The 26901-nt window shown below is 41.0% G+C and overlaps 1 protein-coding gene across 5 annotated transcripts in view; it reads left to right on the top strand.

Moving 5' to 3' along the window:
- Positions 1–26901, top strand: part of BICD1 (BICD cargo adaptor 1) — a 188192-nt gene that overhangs the window by 138538 nt on the left and 22753 nt on the right. For 2 of the 5 annotated variants that reach the window (XM_055712169.1, XM_055712165.1), the window contains exons 5-8: positions 4352–5446; positions 13347–13498; positions 21382–21699; positions 22678–22868. In XM_055712169.1, coding sequence (XP_055568144.1) covers positions 4352–5446; positions 13347–13498; positions 21382–21699; positions 22678–22868 — 1756 coding nt within the window. Of the gene's footprint in view, positions 1–4351; positions 5447–13346; positions 13499–21381; positions 21700–22677; positions 22869–26901 lie in introns of those variants that run through there. The other 3 variants (XM_055712168.1, XM_055712166.1, XM_055712167.1) reach the window with 2 other exon arrangements.

A 26901-nucleotide genomic window follows, 5' to 3' on the forward strand; every position in this document is an offset into this window, starting at 1 on the left:
CATCTCCCTGGGCAGCCTGTTCCAGTGCTTGACCATCCGTTTCAGTGAAGAAATTTTTCCTGATATCAAACCTAAAGTTACCCCAGCACAACTTGAGGCCATTTCCTCTTGTCCTGTCACTTATCTGGGAGAAGAGACCAACACCCGCCTGCCTACAGCCCCCTGTCAGGCAGCTGTAGAGAGCAATAAGGTCCCTGCTGAGTCTCCTCCTCTTCGTGCTAAACAACCCCAGCTCCCTCAGCCGCTCCTCATAACACTTGTGCTCCAGACCCTTCACCAGCTCCGTTGCCCGTCTCTGGACACACTCCAGCACCTCAGCATCCCTCTTGCAGTGAGGGGCCCAAAACTCAGCTCAGCGTTCCAGGTGCGGCCTCACCAGTGCCGAGTACAGGGGGACGATCACTTCCCTTGTCCTGCTGGCCACACTAGTTCTGATACAAGCCAGGATGCTGTTGGCCTTTTTGGCCACCTGGGCACACTGCTGGCTAGTGCTCAGCTGGCTGTTGACCAAGTAACCCCAGGTCCTTTTCTGCCCAGCAGAAAATTATTCCTCTTGTTTTCTCTGAAGAGGCTGTTGGAGTTGCTGAAGGAGCTGACCCTCTCTTGGGAACTATTTTTATGTCTATAGGACAGCAGACTTCTCTGAGACAAGCAGACTTCAGATTTGCCATTTTGTATGTGCGTGGCAATTTTTTTCACTCCTCAATTTCAAAAAGAAGCCTTCACTAAAAGAGTTGGTATGACAGATATAATTCCTTCTGCAGCTTTAGGATGCTGATGCTGCTCCATGATCTGTACTCACACCTAGGCGAGATTTAACTGTAATTGTTCCCTTTCCATCAATGAATTCCATTGAGTAACTTGCTGAAAATTCTTGTATTCTGAGATTTTCTCTGAAAAGCTCAAAGCTTTCTGCTCTTTCTTCGTGTTTATTTTCTAGTGGAAAGAATTCTGTATGTCATCTTTAAAGCATAGGACTTCTCTCTTCCATGGTGATGCTTTTCCTATTTCTGAGACCAACATCTCATTTCAAAACCTTTAGTTAAAACTCTCTTACAAAAAAAAAAAAAAAAAAAAGAAAAAGAAAAAAACCAAAAAGGTATGCAGCCCAGCTTCTGACCCTGTTCTCCAGCTGCCTGGTACTCTCTGACCATTTGATACAAATGAGATTCAGGGTTCTTGAGCTGAGTTTTCCTGTTAATTTGTTCCAGTCTCCATTAGGAATTATTCACTGATATTCTGATATTATTTAAAAAAAAGGGGGGGGGGGGCGAGGGGGGGAGATAAATAACAATGGTAAAATTGTTTTCCCATAATTGCCAAGTATAGAACAAATTGGGAAGGAAATCTCCTTAAACTGAAATCTCTGAAGGGGAAGATGCATCACAAAATAGGTAAAGCTACTTTTGAATTGTTTTAATTTTTAGTTTAAGATGATAAAAGTTCTTACTGCAACTACTGATTTCAATGTCAACAGAAAGCCTCCACCAATTGGACTGGAAAATAACTGCAATTCCCAAAAGTTTGCTGTGGGTGGAAATAGAGAGTATTGTATTGTCTAGAACAAGAAATGTAACTACCATACTTGGAAACAGCAGAGCCATTAATATGCAGAAGGTGTGCTCAGGGCTGAGTTGGAGCTTTGGGGTTTTCTTTCCCTTGGAAATAGGAGCATGTATGTACAGCTTCAAACAGATGTGGATTAGTTTAATCCATAATTACTGGACCAGAATGAGTAAAATTTAGTAGATCCACATATTTCATTTTATGTACTATCCAAGTTGTTATATGGGGTTTTTAAGTTGCATGTTTTCCCTGGAGAGTATACTTTCTATTTGAAAGAAATATTTGTTTCCAGAACACATTTATATTCAGAAGAGAAATTATCATAGAGAGCCCAATTAACTCTGTTAAAATTTTCCTTCATGATAGAGTATGACAACTAAGATAGTAATCCAGCAGTATCAATTCAGTCTGATTAATTTAAGTGGACACTGAAACACTGTGTTTCTTGAACACCAAGTTGTTTTCTTGAAGGAAAGGTGCTCTCTGACTGTAAGCTCTATATTTATTCTTATACTGGTGCAATCTACGGTTAATCACCTACTTTGGTATGAACATACAGTGGACCTATACACCTTAAAAAGCCAACCGCCTTTGGTGTGTAATGTATGGGGTTTGATTACCCTTAAGACTTCTCACCATAAGGTGACACGGTCCTTTAAATTAATCAAAACTCAGATTTTTCATGCACACGTGTAGCTCACCTTACCAACCTGAAGGAATAAATACCTTCGTTATCTGATAAGGGTAATGTAATTTAAGACTAAGCTGGTTTATACCAGGTGGTAACAACTAGAGTTCAGCTGAAAACTTCTGGGGAGAGCAGACTTGGGGCAGATTGCTTAATGGAAAAAGCAGCGGAAAGCTAGTGAAGAGGCTTCTGCTGAGTGGATCTCTGAGGCTTGCCAGGCCAGTCTGACTGAGAGATCCGTGTAAAGCAGTCACCTTTTAAGAAGATGCTCTTGGCAAAGGGAAAGGTTGCCCTGTTTTGGATTTTTTCAAGGACAATGGGCTGACAGAGCGAGTGAGCAGCTACCAGGGTAGCAGGCAGACTGAGGCAGCAATGGAGGAACAGCATCAATTGGAGAAAGGTACCAATACACTGGTGGTACTTGGCTGTCCTCTTCTGCACAGACTAAAATGGAGCGCCCTATATCTAAGGAGACAGGCTCTTCCCGGATCATAAAATAATGATGAGGTTTGGCCCTGTTTTTTTAATTCTTAAGCCATCAGTCCCCTGTACACAAGAAAACTAGGTTGATTTTTTTAGATGTTTTTAACATGGCTTCTATTTTTATTGTTGCAGTTTCTGCCTGCAGTTGATTGCAGGTTCTACCAGAGGCTGTGTTTTGAAAGTCTGTCTGTAAAACCAGGGGATCATCATATGCTTTAGTGCCTTAATACTTCTGAGCAGCAGCCACTGCTCAAAAGCCTTGTTATGAGAAAATAGGAGTCTGAAGCGCTGCTTGGAACATTTTGTGAGATGGCAGTAATAGCCCCTCAGTCCCTAAAAGGCTTTTCTTTTCCTTCAGTAAGATGCATGGTGGCCAGTTTGACTCTCTTCCAAATACTACCTGAGGGGATACTGATAGGGAAGGAAAGTCTGGGTTTTCTTAAAGGGTTTTTCAGAGCTGAAAGCTTCGCGTTCTCAGAATTAGTAATTCAGCCACTCATAAAGGGAACATGGAGCATGCCATTTTCACTGCACGTGTAAACACAAGGCTGAGATCCTGCAGCCATGGAGGGGGACGAGCAGTAAGGCTGGTAGGCTCAGGGTCCTGTTGCAAAAGCCCTGAAAGCAAGAAGGATCCCATCTCAGTGTACTCTGCTTCCCAATTCACAGCTTGGAATAGGACAAAGGCACAGAAAAAATGGAGCATTACACTTAAAACTTGAAATAGGAGTCTTTCAGGGGTGTTATCATGTGTAGCAAATACTTGAGCAGATCAAACTTTAAGTTTGTCTTGTTCACTTGCTTTAAGATGCTGTGCATTAAAACCTCTAGAGGAGTCCTCCATGACCTCCTCTGCAGTTCAACATCCACATTTCTCTGTGGATATTCAGAAAAGAACTTACTAGGTCAGAACCAATGGTTTGTTAGTTAGTTATACCACAAATACTGCTTTTTCTGCCTTGTCCTTGGAAGGATGGATTTTGCTTACAGTCAAGTGCTGGGGATGGGGAGTCCTGGGGATGGCATTTGCTCACTCTTCTGATCTGTGTTACATTTCCACACAGCGGGTTATTTAATCTGTGGAAATATACACAGCCATTTGTTTACTGTATTTGCATTCAGTAATCAAACCTTGATGAGAGTTTGCAACAGTCCAAAGATACAAATAAATATTGTGAAGGATTGGTGGAGCTATTCACAGGAAATGTAAATTCAGACTCCATTGAGAAATTTGTATGTACCAATGGAATGGCTTACAGTTGACAGTGATGCAGTTCCTGTGTTGAAGGAACATATGTCTTAATAAATCCCGTATTATTGTTCTAGCTGACTAGGCACTTAGTGCTTGGGCCCTAAGTAATTCTTTGGTGGTCAGTGTGTAAAATCATGACCTGGTGATATTGCAAATTTTAACAGAGGCTGGGACTTTATAACCCTCTGAGAGTTACATGCATCTCTCTGACTTGATTTTATGGTTTAGGTGTATGTGGCTAAAATGCCTTGGAAGCCCTCAAGTTGTGTATGCAGAGCGGAGGAGATGAATGTGATTGCAGAGTTTGGTGTTCAGCACAGGTAGGACGAGATCCTGGGTTTCTCACTTTGATTCTGTTGCAGGTAGAGAGAGAGAAGGCCATTCTCCTGGCCAACCTTCAGGAGTCTCAGACACAGCTGGAGCACACCAAGGGAGCCTTGACTGAGCAACATGAGCGAGTCCACAGGCTCACGGAGCATGTCAATGCCATGAGGGGGCTGCAGAGCAACAAAGAGCTAAAAGCTGAGCTTGACTGTGAGAAGGGCCGAGACCCCGGTGAAGAAGCACATGACTATGAAGTGGACATCAATGGTTTGGAGATCCTAGAATGTAAATACAAAGTAGCTGTTACGGAGGTGATAGACCTTAAAGCAGAAATCAAAGCCTTAAAGGAGAAATATAATAAGTACGTGGAAAATTATACTGAAGAGAAGGCCAAGTATGAGAGCAGAATCCAGACTTATGATGAGCAGGTGACAAGCCTGGAAAAATCGACCAAGGAAAGCCAGGAAAAAATGGTCCACATGGAAAAGGAATTGCAAAGGATGACAAGCATAGCAAATGAAAACCATAATACCCTCAACACCGCCCAGGACGAGCTGGTGACGTTTAGTGAGGAGCTGGCTCAGCTCTACCATCACGTCTGCCTGTGCAACAACGAGACACCAAACAGGGTTATGTTGGACTATTACAGGCAAAGCAGAGTCACCCGCAGTGGGAGCCTGAAGGGACCAGATGACCCTCGAGGCCTCCTTTCCCCGCGGCTCGCCAGAAGGGGGGTGGCATCACCTGTGGAAGCCAGGACCCCAACCGAACAGGTGACGAAAGAGGCCACGGAGCCTGGCAAAGAGCAAAGCCCAACAAAAACACCCACCATTTCTCCTGTCATCACAGCCCCTCCTTCCTCTCCTGTCTCCGATACCAGTGACATCCGTAAAGAGCCCATGAACATCTATAACCTCAATGCCATAATAAGGGACCAAATCAAGCACTTGCAGAAGGCTGTCGATCGGTCGCTGCAGCTGTCGCGCCAGCGTGCTGCAGCTCGGGAGCTGGCGCCTATGATCGATAAAGACAAGGAGGCCTTAATGGAAGAGATACTGAAACTGAAATCGCTCCTGAGTACAAAGCGGGAACAGATCGCAACCCTGAGAGCAGTGCTGAAAGCCAACAAGCAGGTAAGATGCTAATAAAGCAGTCAGTTGGGAATGCCTGCTATTTATACAGGTCACTTGCAAGCAGGAGTATTTCAGAAGAGAGATTTTACTCACAGGCTATTTAGCCCATCTCTCAATCACGGTGAGGGCAGGCCTTTCTTCCCTCCCTCCTCGCCTCCTCTTTAAGCTCTTCAGTGCTGCTTTTCTCAGCACCTGCTATATACCGAGGGCACAGGCAGAGGAACCTTTCCTGTGGAGTGAGAGAAAAGCTGAGGGGCTGCTAGTATTATTGCAAAATGATAAGATTGCCAACACTGGAAAAGAAAATGGAGTGTGCATGGAGAGGCTCCCAGGGGTGTGCTGGCCCTCTGCCAGCGCAGGTACTGCTGGAGCGGTGGGGAGGGCAAGCGTAGGGGAGGCCACCTGGGCCAGCACCTCAGCAGCTGCAGGTGGCCCTGCCAGTGGGGTCTAGCAGGGCTGGTGGTGCCAACAACCCATTTCATTTTGCTTGGCTCTTGGTAATACTCCGCAGGCTGCAAAACTTGTATGCCCCCCAGCAGATTTAAGGGGGTGAAAGATAAGTGCCATAAAAGCTAAAGTGTGCCTTAGGAAGAGAACGGCAGGTGTTAAGAGTGTGACCAGTGGCTTTGGACAGAAACTGAGCATTTATTTGATGAGACAAAAGGCAAAGTACCGAGTTATTTTCATTACAGGTAGTTAGAATTTTTTTAACTGATTTTTCCTTTTTAGTCAGAAATAATGTCTCCTGCCATTGTCACGTTTTTAAACCTTTGAGAAATAAAATCAGCATTTTTTTTTTTATGAAAAAGAACATCACTAAATGATAAAGCTGAATGAAGCAGTAACTATGATTTTTTTATTTTGAGAAGGATTTGTTATAAAGTTGTATTTTAAGATAATAAGCCATTTCAAATTATAATTTAAAAAGGTTTCCATCTTAAAAAAGTAATGAAATCTCTTTATTTTTGATGTTTCATCAATGCAAATAAGCTGAGAATTATCACATTTTATATCAAATGCCAAAAGTGGACCATGTAATGGTGTGCTTTTCAGAAGTACTGTTGACTTTTTTTGCATAATATATCCTCCCAAGCTCTTTGTATCCGTTAGATTCCAGGTCTGCAGATACTTCAAAAGAAGTTAAATTTAAGCATGCAAACAGTTTTATTTACTTCAGTGCCTCTCCTTATGCCCAGAATTTAACCTGAATGCAAGAGGATACAGCCTCAGAGTCATTGTTGCAGGTGCTCTGGGACTTTCTCCAGTTAAAACCAGTGCAGTGATCACCACGTGGGGGCATGAATCCTGAATTAACAACTTGGGATACTATTACCTGATAACAGTGATGGGATTTCAGTGTTAAAGTTCCCAATAGCCAAGAAACAAGACAGTTTCAAGTTTAATTGGTTGTTGTGTCTGCAATCGCGTTTCTAGCGTATTGGGGATTTTGAAATCACAGCAATATTTCAATATGTAGAGTCTTTTATAGCATTTCCCCCCTCCAATACAACATGTGTTAAATATTAATTCAAGTAATTAAAGACCATCTCTAGCTAAGCAATAATAATAGCTCTGAGCAATCATACACGGATTTTCCATGTAATTAAAATGTAATTAAGATATAATTGAAGTATATCAATTTAGATTCCAAATTAAAGATTTTTTTCCATTAGCATAGAGCTGTCATTTATTTTTTGATACTACCAGAGAATCTAACTCAGTCTTACTCTTTTATTGCTGTCAGAAATAGAGCATCATCCTTAAGTGTGCTCACTGAAATGGATAAATAGCTTTGCTGGGTAAGGAGGCACTATTAACTAAACTTCTATTTATTGGATAGCAACGTAGATATTGGTAGCTGTATAACTGGATATAGAATCCTGCAATACTGCTCATGCAAACCAAATATCTACATCCTCAAACTTTCAAGTTAAATGACATAATTATATATAAATATATAATTATATATATTTATATATAATATATAAAGTATTTAAAATAAATATGTATTTTAATATATATGTGTAAAAAACGTAAAAGGGAAGAGGAAATTTAAAGTTACAGAGAGGGAGGTGAGTTTTATTATGCGCTAGCAGTACTGCCAGCCTGAAGCTATGGGTATATCCCAGGACCCAAAGCACATCTCATGTTCAAAAAACAGGAGCCAAGATTCATTCCCCAGACTTCTTCCGCTCCAAAATAATGCTTTTAAGCAGAAATAAGCTGGGAATATTTTTTTTTTCCTTTGTGGGTTTCAGTTTAGACGAGCCTAAAGAGGACATCTAATTCAGTTTTTCACGTTTGCTCCACAACCACAAGAGCTAGAATTTTGCTGGTTTTTTTTTTTTTTAAACCCACCTTCCCTGAGCCCTAATAAAGCGACATTAATATGAAACTATGCGTTTTCATCCCTTACGTGGCACAGTGAGACCATGCTGGTGCCCAGGGTAGCAGGGGAGAGCTGCAGGGAGGCCCCTTGGTGAGGGAAGCTTGCAGCTGGCGGGGGGCTGGATGCCCTGGCCCATCCTCAGCCTCCTGATGGGCCAGATCACATCTCATCGTGCTTTGTAGCAATACTGTTACAGAACATCTGTATTTATTAGCACTCCAGAGACACTTTAGGTGAAGCTTTTTTGGTTGGAGTAATACGGAAAAGCAAGGTGAACACAACAAACGCACTGTAAAAATAGCAAGACCTGGCCTTCCTAGAGCATCTCACCATTCAGATCCAGGGGTGAAGACCAGCAGCAGGTCCCTGGGTCGGGTATTTTGGGCTACACTTAAGCAGAGAAATCGCACCCTTAACCAGGGAAGCATGTGTGCTATTTAGTGACCACCACAGAGGCATTGCAACATCAGATCAAAACCAGAATCATACAGTTTTCCTGGTGATACACTTGGGCGCAGTGTGCTGACGTACTGTTAATTATGCAGGGGCAAATGGTTCATCGGGAGAGAAAAAGAGCAAATGGAATTTCTGCCTCCTAACTTGAATTGTTTCCAGTTCTCTTCACCATGACTTGTCCGACTGCAGGAGAGCCCTGAAGGTGTCTCTGTTTCTGTCTCTTGCTGCAGTGCACCTGGCACTCCAGCAGTGCAGCTACGCCTTTTAATTCTTTAGCAACATACAATAAGTTTCTGCTTGAACCTGACAAGCTGTTGCCTAGTTCAAAGCATTTGACAATATCTGATATTTCTTTTTATTCTATCTGTGTTTTCTTTAGTAATATTTTTATATAAACATTTTAGTGTTAGGCTGAGCTGCGAACAGACTACACAAAATTCTGTAACACAAACAAGACAGCAAGATTTGCTGTAAGAAGCTGCAAATCTAATCCTGCGAAAATGGATTATTAAATCGATTGCTCAGGATAGCAAGGCACATATATCTTGCTAGCTTGCTTGCTTACCTTATCTTGATTTATGTATCCATTTATTCATAGCCATAATTACTGTGTCAGCACCAGTCTTGTGGAGCAAACCCAAGTAGCATTAACATTAACAAGTAGCATAAATTGTAAAGTAATATCAAATTAACGATACAGTAACTTTTAGGACCAGTTCAATAATGGTTTTGATTTTGATTTCTAATAACACACAGAAAGCAAAGCTGCCTGTGAGGGAAATTTAATATCCTAAAGTTCTGATTGAAAAATGATTGGTTGTTCTCATAGGTAGATGGTTCGATGGGAAGGAGTTGAGTCAGTAAGACCTTCACATCTGCATTGGCAGTAACTATGGTGTCTCTACCTCCCATAACGGAGAAACCCATAAAAGTTCTTCAGAAAAAATAACTTCATAACCCCAGACATACAGTGCCTTATCTATAAACAAATGCTCCGATATTATATAGACAGAATACGGTAGAATTTCTGCTGGGAAAGTGAGGCTGAATGAAAAGATCCAGTACCACATACAATTTGTGCACTAAAATAACAGACTTTGTGCTTTCTTGTGTAAAAAAGACAATGCTTTCTTGTGTTAAAAAATACCACTGTAAGACATAATATTCTTTCATCAACTATTTTTTTACTTGGTGTGCTGCTCACACTGTTAATGTAAAGTAAATGGGATACGGAGTCATCATAGAATATGGATATATAGAGAAAATCATAGATTTCAGGATTAAGGTGGCAACCCCTAGGCAGCTGGATTTGGGCAAACATCTCTTCTGTAAATATAAAGAGAGGGTTGGAAAGGATGTTCTGGCAGAGCCTGGAGCGCTGGGGCTCAGGTGTGCGCTCACCTCAGCCTGTGTAGCTCCATGACTGGGTTTTGGGGTAGGGGGTGCTCAGCTCTGTGTGCCCCAGATCTCTTTTCCTTGCTTTCCTTGTTTCACACACCACAGAAGCCCAGGTGCTGGAACTCTGTGCTCCCTCCTGGCCTCACTGTCAGCCCCAGGTGATGTCTTCTGCACAGCAAATGCTACGTTCTCTGCAAGCTGTTAATCCCATGCCTTCAGGTGGCTCACTGAGCAGCTGGGTAGTTTGTTTGCCCAGTTCCTTGGCATGACTGGTCTGACAGGAGTGTCATTAGCCCCTCTCCTGTCTTACTGCATTATTTATTTCACTGAAGAGTATTCACACATTTTTCTGAGTTTTCACCTTTTTTCTTGTGCTCCCCATTTCCAAGTGTGTTGATCAGAAGCTGTATTTTTACATGGATCAAAGTTCTTTAATTTCTCTAATACAATTTTGTAGTTACCCATAGTTTAAAAACAAATGCTTCAGAAAAAAACCTGTTAAAAACAAAGCCAGTCCTAGGCACCTGCTTCCTTCTGGTACCTACTGCTTAGACTTTTATTTGCCCCATCCTTCCCTTCAGAGCACTCTCTGAATGCACCATTTGCCCTAGGTCTTTAAAATCTAGATTATCCTACAGAACTGTTTTCAGGCACAACCACACATATAGAGCTCAGCGGGTACGATTTTGGAGACTAGAAAAATTTAGACTGTAGCTGGTGCTGGAGGAAGAATAAGATGAAGCTAGGTACCTCTGAAAGATGGAGTCCAAGTTCCCTTTCTCCCCTCAGCCCCACTATCCATTACATATTCTGGCTTCAGGGTACTTCAGGCAAGTTTTCTGACTCTTCAAACTCCCCAAACTGGTTCCAGTAGGCACAGAAGAAAACCACCAGGTGTGCATAGGGTAGGGTTGGGGAAAGGCTGGGTAATTAATCGTTTGGCAGCAGCTAACCAATATAAATTGACTTAGCTGCACTGTAAAATGGCAGCCTCTGAGCTGAGGAGTCTGACAGCAATTGGCTTCAGTCAGCATCCAGGTCCCAAACCAATGAGCTGTAGGTAACCTGAACATCTGCACCATCCGGTGCCCACCAGCTCTTACAAGGACCTCCTGGGTGCACACTGCCTCATGCTAACGTGGTGCCCTGCTGCTCTGCTGGCCCTGGCTGCAGGTTTCCAACAGCAGCTCTCATAGCTTGCTTCCCCTTCTTTCTTCTCTTACTTATTAAAAACACATTTTTGTTAGTTTTATTTGCCTCTTCAGTAGAGCTCATTCATTATTTGCTTAGGGGACTTTGAGAGGGGAGACCCTCACCAGCCTGCAAAGGGGTGTGTTCAAAAACTTGTTTGGTGCATGGAGAGCCACCGGGAATTTCCAATAGGTTTTGTAATTTATGCTTTGTTTTCTATGTATTATTATATGGAAAACTCTTAACAAGGAGAAAAAAAAGGTTTGAAGATTTGACACAGTCCTTCCTCTGTTACCTTTGTTCAACAAGTAAATTATATTTCTAAGTTATTTTTCATCCTGTGGTGTTACACGTCCATTTAACTTATCCTGACATCCAGACTAAAATGTCTGTCTGATCATTGTGCACTGTTTCACTGATGTGCAAATTGTTGGGTTGACACGGAATATGTAATCCCACTGTTCAAACAATTTAACATGCTTTTTTAAAAAAGTCTAGCATTAGGTAGCACATATCTTTAAGTCATTTTCATTCCTAAACAAAGGAAAATCTTTACATGAATTCTGTATTTGAAAATGAGGTACGATAGGTTAAGTGACATGGGGCTGTATTTCTCTTGCAAAGCAAAGAGATCAGAGTTCCTGGCTTAGGGACAAAGCAGAACTCAGTTTGCACTATAGAGTCTACCTGTGCTCTCATAAATCACTTCTGCCTCATTAGTCACCTGAAAATTCTTAAATAAATCTGATTTAATCATATCTATTAAATATGAATTTGTCCTTTCATGCACTGTTTCCTAGATTTCCCTGCAGAAATGTAGTTTTATTAAACACGGTTAATTCGTCTCCATGTTAATTTACGAGTGTACATTTTTGCTCATAGCTGAAAAGATAGAAAGCTGACGATTTCAGCTTTAGCTTGCCAAGGTGTAGGGTGGTGTCTACCATCCTACATTATACCAAAGCATTTGTCAGCAAGGTTGAGAAAAGCTGCATTTATTTGAATATATCCCTAAGGGGTTGATTTTTTTAACATGTATTGCTGATGCTTTCACATTTGGCATGGAAAAAGCCATCTATTTAAAATGACGGGTAGTTACTAGTGATTTTTTAAAATCTTTTCCCTCAATGTAAACTAGTGTGAAAGCAGAGAAAACATTATTGGTAAATATGCAATATGAAAAAAATATTGAATTATTTTAACACTTCCATTTCTAACTTGCTGTTACCAGACCCAAATAAACAGAGTTGTATTTTAGTAGGAGATGCTAATATGCACTTTGTTAAGAGACATTGTTAGTGGGAAACATACTGAGTTTCAGAAAACTGAGTTTAAAATAGGTTTCCAACTGTTTGGCCATTACCACCTTGTGTCACATCCCCTTGCTGGTCGCTTTAAACTGATGTTCTTCGACACTTCTCTCCCTTGGTGGTGGCTCAAGAACCCACAAGATCAAGAGGGGAAATTGATTGCCTGTATGAAATGCTGCAACTTTTTAAGCACTAAATGAAGTAAAAAAACACCCATAACCCCCACTGAGTAAATGTAAAAGGAATCATTTTTTCTTCACCTCATTCAATGGCAATAATTATAAACGTATCATAGCAGCAGTAGGCATAAAGCCTCTACAAAACTGTGTATTTTGAATAACTTCAAAATGATACTACAAAAAGCTCAAATCTTGCAAAAATAAGACAAATGTAACTATTAAAAGTAGTAGGGTAGTAAATTTACTGGATGAAATTGAAAAAAGACAAGAGGGAGCAGAAAAAATTAATGAATAGGATGACTACAAAGCACTGCTTTCCTCTTAAGGGAAAATTATAATTTCCACTTCTTTTGTTTTTGTTGCTGTTGTAGGGGTTTTTTTTAATTGTTTCTTTGTTTTGGTTTTTTTTGTAGTGGTTGAAACTGCCAAAATAATGCCGGTTTGCACAACAGTAGGCATTGCCAGTGCTCAGACATCAAAGCAAGCTGTCAAGTCCTGGCAGTCACCTGGCCCGAGGAAAACCTCAGTTGGCAGGGAGCATGAGCCCAAACACCTTAGTTCACACCTTGGCTACAGAGGCCGAGTCTCACGTGCCGTGTGGCCTCCTTCCAGTGTGGTGAGCGGGCACACCTGGTTGTTTACTGCAGCTCAAACAACGTGGTAGCAGCTCCTTAAGCTGTAGTAATTTACTTGCCTGAGTCCTCAACACAGCTGCACAGTTTTGAAGAGACATTTAAGGCGTCAACTTGCTGCCAGTGCATTGAAATTGGCTTTGTCCTTTGAAGTGCTTACCCCTTTTCCTGGTTTCATGGAGTACAACTTAAAAGCAGATATTCAAGGGTGCAGTGTGATGAAGCTCAGATCTAACTTCTTTTACTGTGTGAATGAAGAGGAAATCAAAATTAAAATAAAACAGGGCATCTTAGCTGTTTTCAGATATCTGTCTCATAAGTATATGTCCTTTTGTGTCTTTTCAGACAGCTGAAGTGGCACTAGCCAATTTGAAGAATAAATACGAAAATGAAAAAGCAATGGTAACTGAAACCATGACCAAACTACGGAATGAATTAAAGGCTTTGAAGGAAGACGCAGCCACTTTCTCATCCTTGAGAGCAATGTTTGCAACCAGGTAGGGGAAATGGTGTCACCGTCTGGCTCAGCACTGTGAAAGTGAACATGTGTGTGCAAAGTGAGAACAGACTTAGCCCTGTATGTTGGGTGTTTAGGAGGAGAGACAGAAATTATTTTCTGCAAGGTCGGAGGTTTGCTGGATGAAGGTGAACAAGTCTTAGAGTGCACACTGTGCAAAACCCGCAAGCTTTCAAGTGCTACTGAGATGCATGTCTTGGAAAATAAAGCTGGAAAATAGCAATGTCAATACAACCTTGAGCAAAGTATAAATGCCAATGTATGCCTGCAGTGTATTTGCATTTATAGGACTTTTTAAAGTGGAAATCAAAAAGTAGATTTATGTGACTGATCTTTGCATTCAGAAGTACGCAGAGATTCTGTCATGTAAAGCTATCACATGGTTAATGATGATCTTCGGAATCCCATGTTTTCATTATTGTGAGATTTATTACTTACCACTAGTAAAATCTATTTCATCAACCAGCTCATGCTGTAATCCAGCACTAATAATTGTGAGGCCATTGCAATTTCCCATTCCAACATGAGTTCTTATTTTCTCCCACTGTGAGATTCAATTTATTATCTTCTCCTTCACAGGATAAAAGTTTCACTTATCTTCTCTAACATAGTTCCTCCTGGCAGAACAGTAATTAATCATCTCTCATCTTTCCTTCACCCACACCTTCTTCAGAAGAGCTTTTGGGTTTAGCTGTGTTTTAAAAGATTATCTAAAAATAATTTCTTTAAAGATCCAACACTTTCATCAATAAATTCTTAAATCCCAAATATGCAAGGAAATTAGTATCCTCAGGAAATTATTCTGTTATATCAAGGCTTTCCACCACCCACCACCCCTTATGGTCAAACACAATGCAGATTTCTTGCTTGTGCTTGAGTCTATAAGTAAAAAGATGACTTTGTGCTTCATGCCAAAGTCTGCCTAGTGCTCCCTGCAGTATATAGGTGCCATCTTAACCTCTTCCAGGCTTCTAATGCCCTTTGTTGCTTAATGACAGTGGCAGCAGTAGCTGGGAGAGGTGGGAAGGAACGAGAAGGGACATTTACAGGCCATAACCTTGGTGCTGTGTACAAATTCATCATAGGTTCATCGTCAGAAGAGTACATGTAGTGCCATAATGGAAATGAAGAACCAACTCAGCAGGTGGTGTGAACCAAGGTAGCTCCATTGATTTCATTGGTATCTAAACACTTTCTTCAAGAAAGGAAAGTTGTGTGTGTGTATTAGAAATTCATGTGTTGAACTTTACTTGCAAGCTAATTCCTCTAGGAGATGCATGAATGTACTAACTCTATAAGACTATCTGGAAGGCTACTAACTCCAGAGGAGAGGAGTGGCATCATGAGCATAAAGCAAACAAGGGTCTTGTGTGGAGCATAAATCATGAACCTACAAGGTAAAAGCAGTTTGCAAAGATTTAGAAGTTGTTACTTAAAGGGAATGCTACGTTGTTGGTGTATTGAATGCTCCTTATCCTATTTGGGCATCCTGAGTGCACACTTGGGCTGAGTTTAAGGCATGTCCTAAAGCTGGTGGGAGACAGCAGCATCTTGTCTTTGAGAATTAGGCTTAAGTAAGGACATTCATCTAGGTATCTTTTCTAGATGTCTTGTGTGTAGGATGCAATGAAGCTTCTGTTTTCTTCTATGAACTATAAAGGGAATCAGTGTGCCTTGCTGAGTTACAGATTTCCTCTTTGTAAATGTCTAACGTTAGTAGAGATAAACCCCGCTGTCGCAAATGAGTGGTTTAGGGTCGCTTAAAGAATTACCATCAAAGGTATTAACGGAAATAGTTTTAATACGAATTTGTGGGAGTGCAACTTCAAAGTTTGATGACAATGGTCAATTATTATATGGATGATACACAAAAAGAAAAATCAAATTAAAATCAAGTTAGAATTGTGCTGCAATGGTTTACACAGGGACCAAAGACGTAAAAGAGCAAGGGAGACCCTCCCATTGAGTCACAAGGTTCAGAGTGGACCCCTTTGCTTTCTAAACTCTTGATAGAGCTCAGAGCAGCTGGGTCCAATCCTAGTCTCAGACTTAGGACAACATATATAGAGATATATGTATGTAGAGAATGAAGGTTTCTTCACAGTTTAAGGTTGATCACAAGATTTTAGCAGCACTTACTCATCAATTAACATTTACAAAGTGAATCAACAGGATTCACTGCAAATGTAACTGATTTAATTATGGATCTGAAATAATAACACTTATACTGTACTGGTTATGAGGTATCTAAATCAATTCACACATACACAAGCACACAAAGGGGCAGGTGTATAGCTATATATGTACAAATGTACAAAGTTGTATACCTATTAAAAGTTCCCCTCAAGTTTAGTGAAATATTCATGCTGAATGCCTCTGCATTTCTCAACAGGCGAAGGGTTGAGCCCTGAGGAGCAGGGGTATCAGCCCAGGCTCTGTCGTCAGCTTTCGGTGATGGTCCCCTTAGTATTGCAAACTTGGCAGTTTGTGAGCTCTCCCCTCAGAGAGAGATACTGATCGCAGCCTGCTGCGGTCCAGGAGAACTCAAAGGGTCTCACTTAAGACCACTGTTTATAGAGTTGGAGATGATTGATTTCAGTCATCTGTAAAATTCCATCCTGGACGTAATCTGAGTTGGTCATTTTTCAGTGACTATGGTACCATTTCACTCAGGCTACAATTTAGGTCATGAATGTCCCAGGGCTGTCAGAGGGTGACTGATCATCATTTTTGTTTTCACCTTTGCCAGGCAACAGGAGTTCCTGGTACAGGTAGAACCATTCCCCACTTAGTCATTCAAGAATTGCTGGTACGGTGAAGGGGTGCTTAACTGCCCAACTCATTACTCAAATGCCAAGGCCCAATGGGGATTCCTGAGATCGTAGAGGAGCCCAGAGAAGGGGGTGAGATGCATCATCACACCCACCTGAAGCATCTACTGTTGTTGGTAAACTCCATTCTGTAGTGATTAAAAAGTCAGTACATGGACTATGGAATGTATTTCTGCCCTTGAGGTCATAAGTTTTGCCTAGTATTACCTGAGCACAGTTATAAAAAGTCATTCACTGCAAGGTCTTGTGCATCAGTGTGCTCCTATTGATTTTTCTGTTGTAAAATATTCCTTTTCCTTCCTTCCCTGGAATATAATGGCCTTTATAATTAAATCAGTCTTCCTAAATGTTCAAATCATTGACTCATTCTGAATAGTCCATTTGGAACAGCAGTTATTTAAACGACAGAGAGCTGATATACTCTAGATGTCTGTTGAAGAGAAATCTGTTTGAAAATACAAGACTGTAAGATTCTCCATGCAGTAACATTAGGTGCAATAGCAACCTTCAGCATAAAAAAGCAATTGCTTAGTCTTCTGTTGAATAAAACAATGGTTTCCATGGTTATCCTGCATCACATGGTACTTACTCCTGAATTTGTACTGTAGGGAGAACATTCTGCTGATAGTAGAGCTATATTATAGACCTGAAAATTATTTCATGTACTGTTTGATAGAGCAATATGCTTTCTCTTTCATAAACCATTCTTTTCTGTTCATTTGGTCCCCAAATGGTTGTTCATTCTGGTGCTGAACTGCACAGTTTGTTCCTCAAATGCACCAGATAAAGGTCATGCCATGTTATAAGGACAACACAGCACACCTGTTTCTGGACTGAACAGCAAAAACACTTTTCTCCAAATCTCCCCTATACAGAAAGCAGGAGCCATCCTTTTTCTGTGTTTTCCCCTTACATTTGTGTATCTTTCCAATCCTTAAGCTCTTTCTTCAGTTCTTCTCTCCTTCCACTCAAAAGTCCATCCATTCTGCTTGCATCTCTACTTTTGCTCTTTTTCCTTCTGGGACTATTTTTTTTTCCCAATCCAAAATCTCTGTGGTTCTGATCTCTACAGCTTTTTTCTTACCTATTCATTAGCCTTATGATTCCTTTCTGAATTTACTACAGACCTGTCAAGAATATGTCCTCAATACAGTTCAAGCTCCCTTTTCCCCAAAGATCTCTCTTAAAAAAGAAAGCAGCAGCATATAAAACCTTTCCTGTGGGATGCATGGTGTTGGCAGAGCAGATTTGAAGTTCCTGTTTGATGCCAGGGCCATGTGCTGCCCATCAGATTTGCAGCTCCTGCCTTTAGCCTGCTTGTTTTGCCCTGGGCTGCTTCTGGTAGTAATAAACAACCAGAAAAGCTGGTAAAAAACTGGTAAACTACCAGAAAAACTAAAAAAATGGTGAGAGCCTTTTCTGTTCGGCCTGTCATTGCCCCTCACTCCAACCCTGAGCTGCTGACCCACGGCAGGAGCTGTGAGAGTGTCAGGCAGTGAGACAGGTGGCCAGCACTCATCTAGAGGGCAAATGAAAAATAAATTCTTTAAAACATTAGTTTTCCAGTCTAGAATAGGAGTTGCCCGGGAAAAGAAGGGAAGTCTTGTGCTAAAGGAGAGAACATACTTTTGAAGCAGGATCCTAAAGGGATTCAGGCAGCTAATTTCACTGAGTCCATCTACTTGCTTGCTTTCCCAGCCTCAACAGAGATACTCAAAAGGAGAGAGGAAATATTACTAGTGATATTGCCAAAGTCCTGACGCTGCATGCATTGATTTTATTCGCCGTCCATCAAAACGTTTTCTTATGATTAATATTTAATGAAAAACGTGTACTGAAGAGATGGACTAGGAAGTGCAGACAGGTCCTGGATCTATCCTAGATGAGAAAACGTTTATGAGCAGAAGAGAATTATGTTTATATGGCTAGAGCAGGAGCCTGTCACTGTCAGCATGACTGGGTTTTAGCTCAAGATCTGCTATGATTTATGTTACCTAAATTATGCATAAACCTGACTCGGTATTTGGTTTGCCTTCCTAGATGAGAGAGACAGATGGAACTAGAATTCCCTTAAACTCCTATATAAGCTTATTGATCAGTTAATACAAAATAAGTGGGCTTGTCTGTCTATCTGCTTCCTTACTGAGACAAGAGAAATGAGAAAGAGATGAAATCTTGACTTTTGCTCTGGCATTAAGTAGACCAGCAGACAGCAAGATAAGGGTGCTGTTTATTTAATAGTTACTGGCAGCTTACACCTGTCCTGGGGCAAGAGACAAATTTGGAAAGAGCTGACTCAGCAGGACATAACCTAACTTCCGTTATTCACTACTGTGTGAGTACTTCTGAGAGACCCTCGTGGAACCCTGATGCATCCTGGAGCCCTGCTCAGTCCACAACGGTTTGTGCTGTGTCAGGTTATCTCTCTTAGGAGCTCTTAACCTTTTTCTTCTTTGGCATACTGTGAGACTTCACAAACATTTGTAAAATGTGTAGGCAAAAGGCAATTTGGGTGAGTGTAATGCATTTTTCTTTTTTAATCGGCAACACTTCTCTCTTAATCCCACACTTGCATGTAGCAGGGAATATTTCAGTGAAGGGAAATGCCGTGGCTGCAAGCAGTAGCTGCCTCCCACTACATGGAATAACCTTCACTGCTGCAGATTCAAGGAGATCTGAGGCTGCTAATTCAGCAGTTTCTGAAGTTAATTATGGCGTTTACTTAACCGATTTAGGTTTAACCTTTCTGAACACTATTTCTCAACAAAAAAATCACCATGCTTGAGCAACAAAACACAGAGACAATGGACCATGTGTTTGTGAAAATTAATGGGAAACTTCGAGTCATGGTGGAGGTCAGATGACTGGAACCACAAAACACTGCAGTGAACTGCCGAAAATGTGGGTTAGCAGTTATGGGGAGGCTTCTAGGAAGGGCATATAATTAACCAGAACAGTAGGAAAATGTATTAACAAGATTTGTTCTTGTCTCAAGTATAAGGCCAGCTAACAGCGTGTAGTATATCCACGTTCCTAGGGCCAGCTTTGTTATAGTTTGTAGCAGGTAGCGAAAAGCAGTTTTGTCTAAGTCTGCTTTAGTAATACCCACCTTCATGGAGCTTATGTCTCTTAAGTGCTCAGTTACACTGTTTTACAAAGCAGTTGCCTAAATAGCAAGAACACATCCTGGGGCCTGAGGAAACCCAGTCTTTTTCCAAAACCAGAATTTTCTTACTGGCATACTGAAGCAAGTCTGTTCATTCCTGGCAGCACTGTGCTACAGGTGTTGCTGCAGGTGTTACTGTTTAAAATTTCTAACAGAAAATGTATTTGGAAAAAAAAGATGTCTCCTAGAAAGCAGCAGAGAATAAGAGTTGGATACAGGATCCATCTGGTTGCAAGAATGAGTCTTTAAAACTCTCATAACACAGGCATTATACTAATTCCTATTTCAAATTAATTTAATTTAATCTCCAGAATGCTGATGTCATTCTAATGTCTCTGTCAAAGAAACTGGCTAAAGCATCAATAGACATCTCATGGCTTGGAGCAGAAATAGGTGTGCAAGTTGGCTTTAAGCCAACCAGTGTTTCAGAAATATCGCTCTTCCTCAAGGCTTGAATAGACAGTCATGCTTATTAAGGTCCTGCAGAAGAATGATAATACTGAAACTGTACATGAAACTATGTCTGACTTCGTAATTTTTCTTCCAGCACCTGAATTACTCAAAAGGAGAGTGCAATATATATATGTGAGTGTTCATGTGTGAAGAATAACTATGAATTTTCAAGTATTTCTGTTTCCCAAAGAGAAAGTTAGTTTTGGAGAAATTAGTTTCATCCCTCAGTTTGCAATAATTTGACAGTTTATTGCATCACATATTATAAGAAGGAAAACTAAAATTATTTTCTATGCTTGTTTTCTGTGAGTGATATTGGTAAAGTTAAATCCTCATCAATTACCCTGCTGTAATTACACAGCAAAGCTATATAGATTTATTCAGATGGGGAAGAGATTTGGTGAAAGCTGCATCATTTAACATGAAAAAGTCTTGGATGTTGCCATAAATGTCCAATGGTCAGACAGTACTGCGATCTGCGAATCATACACTACCGGTATGCATTTATCACTCTTGGTTCTTACTGAATAAATGGTCTGTTGTTAACAAACTGAAGCTATTCCATTTAAGTGATAAAGGCCATTCTGAAACGCCTTGCTCTTCCTGCTCACTGTAGAAATCATTGTTTAAAGCAGAACTAAACTGAATTCAGTCTTAAATGCTAACAAAATCATGAGAAAGGGGGTTTTATTTCAAAATCTGAGAGATCTAAAGCAAGTGAGAAAGATACAATTCTTCTTGCAGATAGAAGAGGTTGAGGGTTAAGAAGGAGCAGGTAACTGTAGCAATGAATACCTGAGCACACCTCCAAGAGATGTAACAATTAATTAACAGTAAATGTGAAATAACTTCCAGGTGTGGAGTTTCTGGAATGGTACCTCTTTATTCAGTTAACAATGGCAAACAACTGAGGGATTCTCATTTCACAAAATCTGATGGTTCAGGTGTTCCGAGTACTTGCAGTCTTTTTCATCATCATTTTTTGTAATGTTTTGCTGAAGTGGATATTACTGTCTAATGGCAGATAGTCTTATCAATTAGTAGACATCCTTATCCATGGTGAGTTACTAGCAGAACCAGCACCCAGAATTGCTATTTGTGGTCTAGCCTGGAGATAATCCCACACCCCTCTCTGATTGCTCATCTGCATTAGAAGCCTATTACTTTGACACAGACTAATCTGATATTATAGATACAGGTTCTCCTGCTGAATAGGAAATGTTGGCATTCAGATCCAAGTCCAAATCTATTCAAAGTGGGAAAGGAAGAATTCAGGCTGTCTGCTTTCAGGATTATGTTTGGCAAAAACTTGGACCTGAATCTGCCCCTGTAACTGCAGCCCAGGAATGTGATCACCAGTAGGGTTGGTTCTTGGATCAATTCCCCAGATTTCTGCCTTGTTTGTTTTCCCAGGTGTGATGAGTACGTCACACAGCTGGATGAGATGCAGAGGCAGCTTGCAGCTGCGGAGGATGAGAAGAAGACCCTGAACTCTCTGTTGCGCATGGCTATCCAGCAAAAACTTGCCCTTACCCAGCGACTGGAGGATTTAGAGTTCGACCATGAGCAGTCCAGACGCAGCAAAGGCAAGCTTGGAAAGAGCAAGATCGGCAGCCCTAAAGTAAGTGAGGAGGCATCAGCCACCGTGCCAAGCATAGACACTTTCCTCCTGCATAGTCAGGGCCCACAGCAACCAAACTTACTGGTCAGCAGTGGCACTCAGAGGAAAAGGTATGCATGCAGTGATCTTTACAGTACAGTGCAGTGGCCAGACTTTAATTAAAGTTGTTCACTGAATTGTAAACATTATAATTATTTTCTTTTTTTTTTAATTTTTTTTTCCTCCGTACTTCGACTGGGGAGGAGGTGGGGAGGATATGAATAAGAAATTCAAAGCCTGGCAACATGTGGTTCTGATCCACCTACTCACTGTTATTTCCTCCTCCTTAATGCAGTGTTTTGAACTATATTCTGTCAGTGTCTCAGTGCATCTTGTATGTCTTTAATATCAGTGTGAATGTATTTTCTTTATGACGTTTTCCTTAAGTTTTCCTTAAGGTTTTCCATAACGAGCATCTGAAATAAAAAAAGGGTTGTGCTCTACGAGCATTTCAGTGCTTAACACAAACAAATCTACATCTATCTGTTAAGCGCTGATGCTCACTTTTTCTTCATCAGTGTGAAAAGAATATGGGATGTGTTCACTCAGATCAGTTTTTCTACATGGGAGCAAGCAACTTTTTGAAGGGGGATGGCTGCCATTCATAACCTGATGCAAATATTTTGCTGTTCAAGCAGTGAGTTCTCATCTTGTCTTGTGACTGCCCTGCCAAAGCTCTATAGATGTGGGGACCTCCACAGTTCTGAAGGTGAAGGGGACTCTCTGTTAGAGAAGTCCTACATAACCATTCCCTTTTCTTATATGCTCTAGTCACAATGCAAAAACAAGAGCACATTCAGGGAGCCTTGTACATGTTGACTCCAGGATGCTGGGATATAACTCAGCCTCATTTCCTCCTCCCCTAATACGCACCAGGATTTCCAATGCAGGCAAGGTGCCCTGCTGTGGAAATGACATGGGGTGGCAACGCTAGTTGATTTTTACCTGTTAAGCACATTAACATGATGTTGTCATTCATGAGGCTTTGAAAGGTAATTAAAGTAAAACTCTTTTGTTTCCATATGTATTTTTCTTGGATCTCCTGCAAGACTATTCTCACCTTCCCTTTGTGATCAGAGCCATCCCAGGACTTCAGGGACCTACCTCCAGAAATTATTAAGAGCCCCCCCTCATCCTGCCTCCACAGAATCATATCTTCTGAGGGGCCCCCCTTCCATGAGTGAATTCATCCATGGGCACCGTCTCAGCAAGGAAAAAAGGTTAACCGTGGCCACACCAGGTAAACATTTTTTCCTTGGGTGCATGTGGTGCTGAGTGTTTAGCAGAGCAGGGAACCCTCCCAGCACTGCAAATGCAATCTAATTTGGGCATATTTTTGAGACCTGAAAAGCAAAATGTCTCCTTCTGTATCACCTGTAGCAGGAGATGACATTCTGCTGGCAGCGGCCCAAACTGGTTCCAGATGCAGTAGGGGAAAGTCCTGCTGTGGTATAGGTGGGTGCAGTCCTGCTGTCATCCACAGAAGCTGCACCCCTGTGCCTGGGTGTGCTTAGCCTGGTGGTTGTGTTGGAGTCCCCATGGAAGTCACGAACCCAATGGGACAGAGGAGTCAGATGCGTGAGGACCAGCAAGGGAGTGATTGGCAATGTGCAGGAGCTTATGCAGCATCCGTCTTCTGCTCACCCTGGAGCATTCAATCAGGTTTTTCTAAAGGGTAATGTTAAACTCAGAGAGATTTAGTTTATATAGATTGAGTCATGAGGTTTATCTTTGCAGGAAGCTTTTGCTCTTTGTTTCCTGCCAAAATGTAGCATCTGCTTCAAACAAGCATAGAAAGGAAATGCAAACTGGAATGCAATTTCAAAGGTTGTGACATCTTTCTTCTCCTGACAGACAAGTTGATAATTATTTTTTTTCTGTGTCTGAGCAGAACCTTTAGCCTTTAAATGGGCACACTCTTGTCTGGTGGTGATTTTTTTCATTCTTTGTTTTGAAATTTGTTATGCACAAAAAATGTAAGTAGAAAATATAAAAGCTAAGGCCTATAAAGTGGTTTCTGCTGAAGCAGATATTTGTTCTGGAAAGCTAAGCAATACCCAATAGTATGCTATATCTCTCAGTGCCAGCAATATCGCAGGCCGCCTTTGAGTAGTGCCATGCAAATAACACCCACTCAGAGGACAAGTGTAAAACTGCAGAGAGTCTAAACAAGACATTTTCCTAAGGAATGTTGCAGTAAAATTAAAAGAGTTGGCTCCTGGGGAGGAAAAGGCAGGGAGAGGGAAAGAAGCAAAGGCTTTAAAATGTGTAAAGTACTGAACTTTCAGCAGTTCCTTTTTTTTTTTTTTGTTGTTGGCAATGGAAGACCGCATGTTCATTTTCTACTCCATCAACAGGAGTCTGTTTCCTAAACACTGGCAATGTCTCTTACATTCTTTCTACTTTGTCCTATAACAGAATAAGGATCATTTTCTTTCTGATGGACACTTAAATTTCTTTAAAGAACTGGATTTTCCATTTGCTGTATAGCCAAACTCGCCTACGTAATTTGGAAATGTGAGGATCTAGGCCCAAAAATGGCAATCTTCTAAAGTACAATTTACTAGACTCTTCTAAATGTAATTGTACTTCCCATGTACAATTTACAAAAGTGCCAGGCCTGGATGACCTTTCTGTGAAGAATCCTGACTGTATATAAATGCAGTCTAGTGGTTGGAAGAAGTAATGATTAAAAAAAGAACTATGCTCAACAGATAGGGAAACACAACTTAAGTGTATTGTAAAATTGTTAGTAAATGATGAAATATGTGATCTTTGAATCTGGGACTCTGTATCCTGTCTTCATGCATTAATATTTTTTTTTCTATTTTCACTATTTTTGTGGACCACCATCTGATATCCCATGAGATATCATCATTCTCAACACAGACTGAGAAACTCTGACGCAGTCGCTCACTTTTTCCAGTAACAGAGGCCAAAGGGTGAAGCAGCCTAAAAAGTAGAATTGTCCAGCAAATAATGTCTGCCTGCAGTCTTGTCTGGTATACTTTAGGTACATCTCTACATATTCAGAATGTAAGGGTCTTGAGACAGTATTAATGACTTATGTTACAGTTGTCCTTATGAATCTACAACAGTCCCAGCTTTCTGAATGCATTTGTCAGAATTTTATGCTATCACACGGCCTTAGTCTCAGCCTGTGAGACCGACCAGCTCAAACCAGAGATATTTCTGAGCACTCAGATTCCAGTATTAGCAGGGTCTGTGCTAGAACCAGATTGAGGATTAGGTAGGGCTTTTTCAGCATTGTTCTTACCAGTTTCTGGAAGATTTCTTACTGTTAGCAGATCAAAGGAACGATGCACCAACTAGGATTTTTTACCTTCTGTCTAATTATCTGCTTCCTGAAAGTAAGAAACAGTGAAGGGTTTTATAGGGAATGTTTAAAAGCCTTGTATCAGAAAGAGTTTCTGTTCTCAGATGATTTAGGCAGTCAAGCAAGCCAGCAAGAAGTGTAGCCACCCACACGTGCTTCTTCATCTGGGGGTTGCAAGAGCAGCACACAAACCCAAACACCGTGGAGCAGAGTATAGCTTGGCTTGAGGCTGTGTCCTCAGTAGTGGGGTAAGAACGATTAAGCCTAAATTAAATGGGATCAGGTTTTGGGTTTGTTTTTTCTTTTAAATTTTGTGAACTGTTTCCTTTATCTGAATATTTCATCCATATGATGTGTGGTCTTTCCTGTCCTTTCATTGGGTCCCAGTGTGGTGGGGACTGGGAGGCTGGTAATGCATTTCATGGAGGCCAGGAGCCTAAATAACTCAAGTTGATAGAGGGAGAAGCCAGGCAGGCTCCCTTGCCTCATGCAGAGGCCAGCTGTGCCTGTCTTTCTCTTGCATCTCCTTCTGGACTTGGTGCTTGGCAGAAGGGTCTGCCTTCACTGTGCTCCAGCTCTGGCTTTGACTGCTGCTGGCTACCTAGCAGAGGGAAAGCTGGGACTGCTTTTGCCTGCCTTCTTCAGAGGAAGACTCTGGTGAAGACTCAGGGGTGAAGACCAGCTGAACCGAAGACCTCTCAAGAAATAGATTGTAGTTTCCTGCTTGGTCTCCCTTTGACTGCCCTCAGCTTTAAATCAGCACGCATGTCCCTCCAACATAAACTGTGGCAGTATGACTTTATCTGGGCTTTCTAATTGAACTAATAGCTCCTAACTGCAGTGGCTGAAAATGCCACTTGGTTATTTCTCCTAGATAATAGTGTGCACTTAGCTTTGCTGTGTGTTTCTTCTTTACTTCTGTTATTAACATTTATTTTTACACTTTAAAGTCTTTATTCTTCTGATAGACAGAAGCAGCCAGTATGTGCCCAGCACAGTTCCAGCCCACATTTGCACATGACTGTGTTCATAACTACATGAAAATTCAGGGCATGTAGAAAGCCTAAGGCTGGATTTGACAGTGTGTAACACTGTATTAGAAGTGACATTTCCATTGCAGTTCCATTCAAACTCCTTGAAGACGAAGTCAACAGATGCCTCTTAATATCCCACAGTCCCAAATACGAAATATGCTTATCTTGACTTCTTCAGGGAAAGAACATGACAGAAAAAGTCTGTTGTGGGTGCCCTGATACCACTTTTTTCTCTCTGTTTATTTGAGCATGGAAATTCTAAAAGTTGAATATAAAGTTCTGTGATTTTAACTTAAAATTAAATCAATTAAGATTCTTGCAGGGATGATGCACCTGAAGAAAAAGGTTTCCCAACAGGCTTATGAGATGGAGAACAACTAATGGCTGCAGCATTCTCCCTTAAACAGAGTCAACAACAGCCCACCTGAGAGTCTCTCCTTCATTGGAGTGCACCCCAAACAAACTGTGGTAGATGCTTCTTTTCCCTATTGTTATGCTTGTAAGGTATCACCAGGCAGATTTCAGTATTTAAAATCCTGCACAGGAAAACACTTTGAATAGTGAAGTATTTCGTGTTTCCAAGGAAATCAGATCATAAGATCATAATAAGCAATCCTTTCCCTTCTAGAGAATTCTGTACAGTCATATATTTCACTTTATTAAAATAGAAAAAGGAAAGTAGCCTTAAAATGTGATACATTTCTCTCAAACTCAAGGTCCAGCTGAGGTTGGATGTTTAGTTGACACAACCAGACTAGCCCCACAGGTTTCAGCAGAATTATGCTAGTTTACTCCAGTCCCAAGTTTTTGTTTTGTAGGGTTTAGATTTTATTGTTCTTCATTGTTACAAGTCCATTTCATAAAATTGTTCTTCTAAAACTTGTAAAAAGAAAGACTGTAGC

Source organism: Falco cherrug, chromosome 5 (genome assembly GCF_023634085.1).
Source record: "Falco cherrug isolate bFalChe1 chromosome 5, bFalChe1.pri, whole genome shotgun sequence".
Lineage (NCBI taxonomy): Eukaryota > Metazoa > Chordata > Aves > Falconiformes > Falconidae > Falco > Falco cherrug.